The sequence below is a fragment of the Drosophila subpulchrella genome, chromosome 2L, assembly GCF_014743375.2.
Source record: "Drosophila subpulchrella strain 33 F10 #4 breed RU33 chromosome 2L, RU_Dsub_v1.1 Primary Assembly, whole genome shotgun sequence".
Taxonomy (NCBI): domain Eukaryota; kingdom Metazoa; phylum Arthropoda; class Insecta; order Diptera; family Drosophilidae; genus Drosophila; species Drosophila subpulchrella.
The window spans coordinates 1,000,248-1,011,239 of record NC_050610.1 but is presented as its reverse complement, the minus strand read 5'-3'; the positions used below and the strand labels follow the sequence as shown (position 1 = coordinate 1,011,239).

Here is a 10,992-nt window from a genome sequence, read left to right as displayed (position 1 = left end):
TGAAAACTACTAAACTAAGAACTAAATACTTTTATTTTCTTACTTACTATCGTATGTACATACATAAATGAGATTTAAATAATTACTTTTAATGCGCTCACCTTGGAAAATCAACCATTACTATGAATATTAGCGGTTTTCTTTTTTAGTGTAAAAAGCTCAAGGTGCTTGAGCAATTAAAAAAACATGAGCAAACATGAACACAGCAATTGAAAAGTGGCTGAAATGAAATTTAATACGGGTCAAAACTGAATTCATGGAATATTAAGCGGGACAAGGAAACCCTTAAAGCAAACAGCGGTCAGGGGTTAAACCAAGGATCAGGAGGTGGAGGACTCCACAGCCTTGCCGAGAAGGTGCAAGAAGAGGGCTGTGCCGCACACCTGCAGATCCTCCCCGGCGTCCTCTTTGATGCTGTCCACCAGAACAACTCCATACTTGACCACAATCATGACCAGCATCATCCGCAGATAAAGGAAATTCCGCTCCACGTAGGCCAGAAATCCGAGTGATACAATGTTGCCGAGAACCGTAAGATTTCGCAAGCTGTCGCTGAAGGCACAATCTCGCCGATTTTTCGCCAGGCAGCAACCCAAATCGCAAACCAGGGGCAGCACGAAGAAGGCATGCCCCAATGCTATGGCACTTAACCCGGTGGACTGCATGTAGAGATCCATATTGGACAGGGGCAAAGGTACCAGTTCCAGGACACCGTGCGTTATGTCCCTCAGCTTTCGGCACTCCTCCGGCTGTCCGCTGGCGAAGATCACCCGGAGCAATCCGAAGACCGCAGAGAATCCGACCACCACGCAAGCGACCAGGGCGAAGGGGTGCTTCTCCGGCTGCATTTTACGGCCGGAAAAAACCGCCGTGCTTAGCAGCAGGCCATTGTACACAAAACGCAGCCAGGGACCCGAGAGAGGTTCGCTCATCGCAGCATCACCGGAGGCCAACTATTGAATTTTATTACCAAGTTATGATTTAGACGTTATGAAAATGAGGGTTAGGAAAGGGCTTACTGACTGTGCGTTGGAAGGTCTAACACCATCCTAAAAAAATTGTTGTTTTGAATTACTTTACGGGTTTCGCAGCTCCAACCATATTATATTGAAGCGAGAAAGAAATCCATAGTCGACTTCCTCGACTGTGAGATGCCCGTTACCCAAAAATCCGCAAAATCGATGGTCAGCGGTGTCTTTAGAAAGAATTAAGGTATTTTAAATTTTAAAATACCGGGGCTTGTATGATCCTGATCAAGAATACATACAAAAACTTCATAGGATCGAAAAGACTTCCTTCTACCTGTTACATAGTTTTGATTGATAAAAGAATCCTGCGACACCACAGAACTGGCCCTTCTACTGTTCCAGTAACGGGTGAGTTTTTTCTTACCAAAAATAAAAATAAAACTCACAAATACCGTGTGAAAATTGTATAAATACAACTTTAAGTGATTGCGGGCCCTGGTTAAATGTATACTTGGGTTACACACGTAACTGTTGATTTGATGAATTGTTGTATTTCGGTCAACTGTGCATACAACTCAGTTTTCAGAAATTTCAGCAATTCAACAAGTTTGAGACTGTTAAATCGCTGAAAACCAGAGTAGTCATATTTTTAAAAAACAAAACCATGGCATCTCTTCTTTTAGTATGACCAGTTAGCAAACCATGTATGGTCGTTCTCCCGATTACTGAAACATTGTGCTGAATTTTTAACAAAACAGCAATATAAAAGCTTAGGGAATACCCAGATTAAATTAGAAAATAATATTAAGAAAAAACTCTTACTCTTACTTAAAACTCTCAAAAGCAATGTGTATCTTGACTCGAAAATACTAAAATATTTACCAAGCTTTACCAGCGAGTGGTATATTATCGGTGAGGTATTTTTGGAAACACGATAACCTATCGCCTAAATATCATACCAAAAGATATATTTTGACAGGGTCAAACCATTCCGATAAGTAACGCAAAAGATTCTGATGTCCTGTAGAACAATGAGTGTGGCTGAAAAACCTACCAATCTGGATTGCGACATCCTGAAGGAACTGCGGGACTACTGCGTCCGTCACGAGATACCCCTGCCCACCATTCATATTGATATTGTAAAGAAACATGCTGCTCCAGATGTCCCGGAATTCGTAGCCTGCTGCTCCGTTGCTTCCATAGTTCGCTTTGGAAAGTCGATTAAGAAAAGGGATGCCGTTCAGCGAGCTGCCGTTGAAATGCTGGCCGTAATCTCGAACAAAGTTCATAAATTGCATTTTAATTGCACGAAGCCATCGAAAGAGGTTCCAAAAACGGACGATGGATCGGAGTTCGAGCGCAGGAAGAAGTTTAAAACCTACAGGGAGCTTACAGACACCGGAATGGTGGATAGTAAGGGTCTGCGCCTCTGCGATCGCCATAAATACTTCAACAACTTATATCCTTCCCTGAAGGAAGCTGCTTTCATGGTCATCCGCTCTGATGAATACACCAGCTCCAAGGATAAGGCCTTGAGCCTACTAAGTGCCTTGAAGATCACACCCTCTATAAGTCTCCTGAAGTCTATCTCAAATGAGCCCCTGACGTGTGTCGAGCTCAATTGCGACTTCGACGTGGTCTTCGTCGCCCTAGAAAGTGAGATCTACGACCAAGTCATCGAGTACCTACGTAATATGTTAATTTAAATGTCAGTAAATGATTATAATTTTAAACATGTACAATGTTTACAACTTAAAATAAAGCACAGGGTTGATATTTTTTTGACCAAAGTTACATTTATGTATGTTCGTGTCATTTTCAGCTTTAAATATTATTATTTATTTAATGTTTTATTCCAGCGCTACAAGCATATACTTATTATTAACGCACTGGTAACTGACGCACTGGTCAAATACCCATTTATTAGGTGCTATAAATATACTATGTAATTCAACGCTTCAAGTAATTAGACGAATAAAATGCGGGTGCAAGATTAAAGTGCTCACCTGCTGATTTTTACACAGGGCCCATCAGTTAGGAGTGCTTCACATTTTGTCTTATGTATGTAAATTGTACAATTTACAACCATATGTGTTCGTATATATGTATAGGTGAAGTTGCACCTCGGCTAAATAAGTTTACCCCTGACGGTAATAAACTTTAACGTCCTTTAAAAAACAAATGAAAAGAATAATTGTTTTTAAAAAAACAAGAGTGAGCGCTATAGTCGAGTGTTCCGACTGTCCTATACCCGCTACTCGACTTATTACTTAACTTATTTACTAACAGTCCGATTTAACCTATTCTTGGTACGCAGATGAGCAATGACAAATTAATGCAATAATACAATTTACACAAAAATAAATTATCAAAAAAGTGGGAGATTTGTGGGAGTGGCTCTCGGTTGAAGCAAAGATGGGCTTCAAAGCCAGTACAGGAATTTGCATGCCAAATGTAGACTCTTAATCCTGACATAACTTAGCGTTGGAACGTATGTGGGCGTGGCACTTGGCGAAACCAACCATAGGCTTCATATGCACTACGAAAATGTTCTTGTTAAGTCTTAACTATTTGTCTCCATCTCGCGGTTAAAATTTGTATTGCCCATAACTTTTAAATGAATGGTCCGATTTTAAAATTTTTTGAATATACACATTTACACTTTTACGAAATCTTTGCGCTATAAGCGTTTGTGCACACAAAAAAATTTTGTTGGTAAAAATAGCAAATAGTTTAGTATTTCTAAAAAATTGTACCTTACTATTTAAATTGGTTGTATATGTATTTCTGCTCACTTGGCTTACTATTTAATAGTTAAGCCACTATTAACTAGTTACGTTCACGTGATGTGTGTATTTTCATATTGCAATAGTAAACAGCTAAATAACTATCAAGGAAAAAGTGCAATTTAAAAATTACTTTTTTTACTTTACTTATAAACTACCATACTACAGTGACGTATTTATGAATTTAATTATAGACTTTATAAATTTCATAGGTATATAATTACTACACAAAAAATCACTAAATATATTTAATGTGTTGGATAACTACAAAAATAGTAATTAACTACAATCTACCCTTTTTTATAGTTTCATAACTATTTTCCATCGTTACCCCTACGTTTACGTATTACGTAAGAGTAAGTATTTGGTCATATCATAACTATCTCTAACAAACAAAAGTTCTGATATCAACATTTGTGACGATCTACTAAATAAATACACGTTCTATATTTTTCTCATTCCACACGCTTTGTCAAAATCGTACCGCTGCAGCGTTCATCCGGACAGACGGACAGACGGACATGGCTAGATCGACTCGGCTAGTGATCCTGATCAAGAATATATATACTTTATGGGGTCGGAAACGCTTCCTTCTGCCTGTTACATACTTTCCGACGAATCTAGTATACCCTTTTACTCTACGAGTAACGGGTATAAAAAGTTTGCCGCGCCCACTTTTACGCCCACAAACCGCCCACAAACTTCAAAAAATCGTAAGTATGAACGTGGATATCTCGGAAACTATCTAAGATAGAGAACTGGGATCTCAGATTTAGATGCGCAGCGCAAGTTTGTTACGCGAATATGCCACGCCCACTCTAACGCCCACAAACCGCCCAAGCCTGTGGCGCCCACAATTTTCATGCTAGGTCGAAAATTTTAGCTGAACTGTATTACTCTCATCAATACGTATCGATTGACCCAAAAAAAAATTTGCCACGCCCACTCTAACGCCCATAACGCTTAAGTCCGTCTACCGCTGGTAGGTGGCCCATTTCAATCTTGCCTTGCTGCTTGCTTATCTCCATTTCCTTTTGGTCCCTTTAGCTGAGTAACGGGTATCTGATAGTCGAGGCACTCGACTATAGCGTTCTTCCTTGTTATTAGTAAAACTAAAAAGAAAACACGTAAATTACATCATTTTTCTGATAGTAGTGTTCCTAAAATCAAAGGCTAGTTCAAGCTTCTAATTTCAGCTGAATAAAGCAACCGACAAGAACAATTTAAACATAACAAATATACTGTGTAACATTTTAAGGAGACTCCGTCATCTCTTTATTAAAACGAGTTAAGCCCCATTTCCTCTGGTTTAGCTCTCGTTTGGATATTACAGCGATCTAAAGATTTAAAATAAAAATTGGGATGAAATTTTATATTCACATCATCAGGATTATTATACGTATAGACATAAGGATTTGAATTGCGAAACATATTTTTTTAAAAAGTGATGGTAGTCTTTAAATTGTCAGGAAAATACCATTTTGTATAATTAGTATCTTAACACCAAATACTTTATTTCTTTTAATAATCACTGTTTTTAAATGAAATGAAATGAAATATTTTGTTGTGCTCTTTGGCTTTACCTTCATTACTGTTAAGGACTTAAACCAGAAATTGGAATGGGCTTAAGAAACATGTACCTGTCCACTGTAGAATTCAAACGCGAATTAACCGAGAGACAGGAATCCCAAATGGGTTACATGACGGTTACATTTTCTGCGTTGCACTGTGTATTAACTAGCTTTATCAGGTTAAGGCTATTCTGTCAGAAAAAGTAACCATAAAACATAATTTTGTTTTGATTGATTCATTTTTAATTTTTAATCTAAGAAAAAATTCAGGTATAATCCACAATTTATAAATAAAGAATAAAGAAACAACCTTCAGCTAAAAGCTATTTAAGGACATGCCGGCATGCGTTATGTAAGTGCGAAACATATTCAAGAATGTCCTGAAGAATTTTCCGTGTTAAATATCCAATATGGTATTTCAGTAATCCCTCCTTTAAAGCTTATGCCTGTGTGTGTGTTGGCCCGATGGGATAACGAAGCGAATATGCAACTTGGCAACACTTGAGCATTCCAGGCACGCACCACGCCCCCAACCACAGCCCCCGCCTTCTGGAAGCATAAAGAAAAATAATAATTCAACTTTATTTGTGCCACTCACACACACCGATACACGCACGCACACGTACACAGCAAGGATACCTCGGCGTGGGAGCGGGACAGCGATAGAGATGCTGTGGCAGGATCTTCCAGCTGTTCCCTGTCAACACCAAACACAACAACAAATACATCGAGCATCCGTGGTAAATTTAATCGAAAGCGTGTAATTGACCTCAGTAAATGGCGAGGAATGGGCGTGGAAATGGGAGTGGGAATGGGAATGGAAATGAAAGTGGGGAGAGCTGGGGCACGGGCTTTGTTGGAGGCTTAGCCAACTGCCATCAAATCATTATCAGTTAAATAAACGACAGCCAGCAAGTTAAAAAGATAACGAAGCTGCAGAGCAGAAGCTACAGCTCCACGGCGGCAGCAACAGATGATATCTCTGCTACAGGACCACCATCCTCATCCCGAACCGTTCTTGGCTTTGATTCCGATTCGGATTCACCCCCCTGCCACGCCCCACCCTCGCCCCCAATAGACAGACGTAAGCCGCCTCGTTTTATGCTAATTCAAATGGAAATGGAGCCAGTCAGCAGCTGCTCGCTGGATTGCAAGAAGAGTGCACTGGGAAAAAAAGGAGGAGATTTTAAAAAACAAAAGCTAGAATGAAAACTAATAAAAACGGTACGGCCGAGTAATGGTAGTGGACATGAAAATATCTGGGATAAATGGATAGATTGCAATACAAATATAGTCCATACTTACCATATACTTTAGCAATTTTTTCTGCCACTGGTTACGCGATTTAAACTTTTGGTTCCTATTGTTTCCAAAATCCTCAGACCAATTCAATTGTTGGAGAACACATGTGAATACATAGGAAGGAAAGGCAAACAAACTTTGAAAATTTGACATAAATATTTACGGGGCTTTAAAAAACCGATTTCTTTTTTAAACTTACCAATACCATTTTTGTTTAAAATTCTGCTTTTAAACTGCTTAAGCTTGCTCTAGATTTTTATTCGTAAGGTAAAGCCAACCTTGTCTTTTACTTTTACTCGTACTCACTCGTTCAATGTTTTCAGTTAAGGTAGCTTATATTATCACGCCCAATTATTTCTCAGTGTCCTGGAGAATGGGTCGAGATGAGCCGCGGATGAGGGGGCGCCACAAGTTGTCAACGGCGTCGCCAAAGTCGAAAGCAAAAGCAAAAGCTCGTTTCATTATGCGACGGGCGCAGGGCCGGTGGGCGTGGCTAGCCCCTTGATCGGGCTCACAGATAGCAGTGCTACATATGCAGATGTACGGGATGCGGATTCCGATGGTCGGCCCGGAACTCGGAGCTCGGAGCTCGGAGCCCAGGAGTTGTGGACTCGACTCGCTGGCATTCCTTGTAAGGCAAATTCGCCATGATTTTCATATAATTTCCGCATCATAAAGCTGCGAAAGTAATTTTCCACTTGAAAGCACAGCACAGCCAAAAAGTGTGAAGCTATAGGTTGGGGCTGGTAAAAAGAGAGAGGAACGATTGGGGAGGGGTCAGACATTGGTCCAGCTAAGACCTCAAGCTGTCTGTGCAGTATGAGTGTGTGCTTCCGTACCCCCTAGTCTTAAAATGCCCGAGTATGCTCTATTGTAAGTACGAAAGCGAAGATAGCTCTGTACGAGCACTGATATATCAAGCCCAAGGGTTTCCTTACCTCTAGAAACTTTTCGTAAGCCCACAAACAAATGAACTTGTTTATATACATAATATAATTTAAGCTACCTCAAACAAAAACATCGAGTTCTACCCTCTAACGGCCTTTTAAAATTTCTTTTAAGGGCTTTCGAGAAAAAATCTAAGCAATCTTTAGCTGTTTTAAAAACAGACTTTTATTTAAGTCAATTCAAATAGTATTAATTTACTGGGTATCCCAAAGTCCCAAGGGCAGTGTTGTCTAATGTAGTTTTTGTGTCTGTTTGTTGGGTAATGTCGATGATGGTAGCTTGTTTTTTGGCACATTGAACATTTGGTGTTGTCACCTTTCGGGCGAAGCACATGCAAATAAGCCGACAAACAGGACCGAGACGGAAAACCCAGGCCAATTCAGGCCGAGATTCCTTTGCATTAAGTCGAGAGCATCATTTTGGGGAGGTGGTGGGGGTGGTAGCAATGACATCTCTTTAAGGCGACATCAGATTAGGCTAAGCAGCTGGGCCAACACAGACACACACATATACGCTGCGAGGAAAAGCGACACACACACAGAGACAATAGGGAGTGGCAAATTTCATTATGCGGCTCACGTGCGAGACAACCAAATTCACTGGGAAATAAAGAAAAAAATTGTCCAAAAGAAAGGCAGAAACCGAAAAACAGAGGAAAAAACGTTGGAGAAAAGAAAAATACAAATACAACACGGAGGGGGGTTGGGGAAAACAGGGGGAATATCGGAAGGAAGCAGCAATAGAAACGTACAAAAGCGAAACACGCAACCCAGAAGACAAGGAACCAGGCTCCAAAACCAGGAGATTTCATCTTCTTCTTCAGCCCCTCCGCCCTCTTTCCCCGCCCCCGCGTTTCGTCCTGGCAGCCAGGAAGGAAGTCAGTCAATGCCCGCAGCAAAAAGGCAAAAACACAAAAAAATCAACAATAAGCGACAAAGTAGAAACAAAAATACAATGCAAACACGGTGCGACCTTAACAAAATTAACTAAAATGTAGGTACTCCAGCTACTGGATTAAATAACTAATGCCTCTAAATGCTAAAAAATGCTCCGTTACATTTAATAAATTACATTTGTTAGATTTATATTGAAAAGTAGTTGTTTAATGTTTTGAATTTATTTTTGTTTAAGTACATTTAAATACATTGATCACTTTTAAAACTAATTGTATGAAAAACCGTTTTCTTAAATTTCTCATTCAGTTAGTACACTATTACTAACAGGCAACATCCCTAATGAGTAAAAAAGTAATTTAGTTTACCACTAAAAAGAGTATATATCTTATAATTTCTATATGGAGTGTTTACTGTCCCAGGAAATATAGGAGGTCGTAGCGAAATGCCCTAAAACCTACGGCACACGTAGATAAATTTGAGTAATTCCTGCAGGTGAAAACGGAAACGAAACAAAAGTAAAAGCAAAAGAGCAAACTAAGGTCTCATCCTGGCAGGGGAAAGAAAAAGTTTTCCGGGCGGAGAAGGCGAGGGGCTTGGGGCGATGGGGCGGCTGTGACAACATCTGGTTGTTGTTGCTGACGCTGCCGAGCTAATTACTAATTTAATATTCCATGCCCATTGACCTCCACAAAAACAGCTCGGTTATCTGCTTGTTGTCTAAAGTCTCACATTAATTATCTTATCTAATTGGATAGTGCAATAAGTTCCAGTTTAAGTTAGATTAGTTGCTAAGTAGTAGCTCGGCTCGTACTAGAGGTACGTTGGATACCTTGCCAACAGCCCATAGGGAATTATAACTAAGACGAAAGCGGGCGCATTTAATATAAGAAGAAGAAAGATATTCTTTTAAGAATCTTAGTTGTAATTGAGCCATACATTTATTGTCGTATTGTGGGAGTTGGTAACTAGTTCGAAAATTGGTTCGCTTACTTAATTTCCTCTCTAATACTTTGCACCGTGAAGTGTACCTTTAAATTGTTCATTTTATTGATTTTTACTTGAATTATTAAAGGTAATAACAATGATAACCTTATTCTCTTAAGGAGCTTATAATAGAAAATAAAATAAATTAGGGTACACACTACACAAGGCTTACAAAGCCTAGTATTTACAATCTCCCCATAAAAAATAAGGAATGTACATATGTTTAAGCAAGTACCAGGCGAATCTTACCCTTCAATATTGGACACAAATAAGTACTAAATAACTGTTATTAAGTGCTACTTGTTAATTTCGGAATCCTAAATATTTTCGCCCTCGCAGATCTCAGTCCAAATAGAATTTTCCACAATTGCTGTACACCCTTTCAACACGCCCGAAGTGCCGAGTGCAAAAAAGTGTACAAATTTAAATATATACAGAAAAACTGGCTGTGTCTGAGACGCAAATCGTTGGGGATTTATCAGCCAAAGGGAACAGGAGCAAAAACAACAATAAAAGCGATGAAAAAGAAGAACAAGCTGGGGAGCAGGGAAAACTTTTTGTATATGGCCAAGTTGAGGCTGAGTTGAGTTAACAACGTTACGTTAACTCCTCAGCTCCCCAAACTTTTTGGGTATTTAGCGGCAATCGATTTTCGTTGATTTGCGCCACCCCCTGCCACGGAAAAAGAGGCAATCTCGCCTTCGGATCTCTGGGCCACCACCCACCTCCCCGTTTTCCCCAGGAACGTGTGAGTTGCAGGCCTGACCTTTCAACCTTTTCCCAGCGCCAGCACGTGGCGGAGCATCCAGTCCCAAAAACTCACAGAGGCGTCATCATCATCAACCGGAGCGGGAATGGCAACTCATCATCATCATTGTAGTCTGCAAAGTTTATTTAGGCAAAGCGCTTCACTTTTGGCTACACTCTTCAATTTTATGGCAACAAATTTGCATCGTAAAAGATACACCCCACCCCACACACACTAGCCCCGAAATTACCCCCAAAAAGCACCCACACACCAACGATAAAAATACAAAAACGTTTGTTTAGGCACGCCCTCTCTTTCTATCCCTCCGAAAAATCAGTCGTAAACTAAGGACAGAATCGTAAAAAGTGAGCAGTTCATTTAAATTTTTAATATTTAGGCTACCAACAGTGGCTGCATCCCCCGCTTCCCACCCCTCCACCGCATCCCGACCGTAACCTTAACCGTATCCATCATACCGATTCACTTACTTTTGTTTTATGATCCGAACATTTTCGGCCATCATCTGTAAGCAAGAGTCGGAATACACTTAAAAAATCTGCGGACTACCTAGATATGGGTATTCAAGTTTTATTTCCACTTTTTACACTAAACGCGATGTGCTTTATAATAACAATACAGAGTAGAAAGAAGCAATTTTGGAACACATTGAATAATTTACCAAGCAAGTGGCCATTAAAATATTACTAAGAGCAAAGAGTTATCTGCAATATCGCTTTAAGCCTGGGCAGGGCAGTTCGCACAAATCATTTTGGATAGTGCTAAAAATAT

At 39.9% G+C, this 10,992-nt stretch overlaps 2 protein-coding genes across 2 annotated transcripts; one reads left to right on the top strand and one right to left on the bottom strand.

Annotated features, from left to right (window-relative positions):
- Nucleotides 1-209: 209 nt before the first annotated feature.
- LOC119547708 lies at nucleotides 210-1,030 on the bottom strand. The gene has a single exon (XM_037854683.1). The coding sequence runs from the start codon at nucleotides 930-932 to the stop codon at nucleotides 321-323; it is 612 nt and encodes a 203-aa protein (XP_037710611.1). The 5' UTR covers nucleotides 933-1,030; the 3' UTR covers nucleotides 210-320.
- Nucleotides 1,031-1,999: 969 nt separating this feature from the next.
- Nucleotides 2,000-2,674, top strand: LOC119546082. Its single transcript, XM_037852159.1, has one exon. The coding sequence runs from the start codon at nucleotides 2,000-2,002 to the stop codon at nucleotides 2,672-2,674; it is 675 nt and encodes a 224-aa protein (XP_037708087.1).
- The last annotated feature ends 8,318 nt before the right edge of the window (nucleotides 2,675-10,992 follow it).

Excerpts from the sequence above, each read along its gene's own strand:
- LOC119547708 (XM_037854683.1), bottom strand. The coding sequence starts at position 932 with ATGAGCGAACCTCTCTCGGGTCCCTGGCTGCGTTTTGTGTACAATGGC.
- LOC119546082 (XM_037852159.1), top strand. The coding sequence starts at position 2,000 with ATGAGTGTGGCTGAAAAACCTACCAATCTGGATTGCGACATCCTGAAG.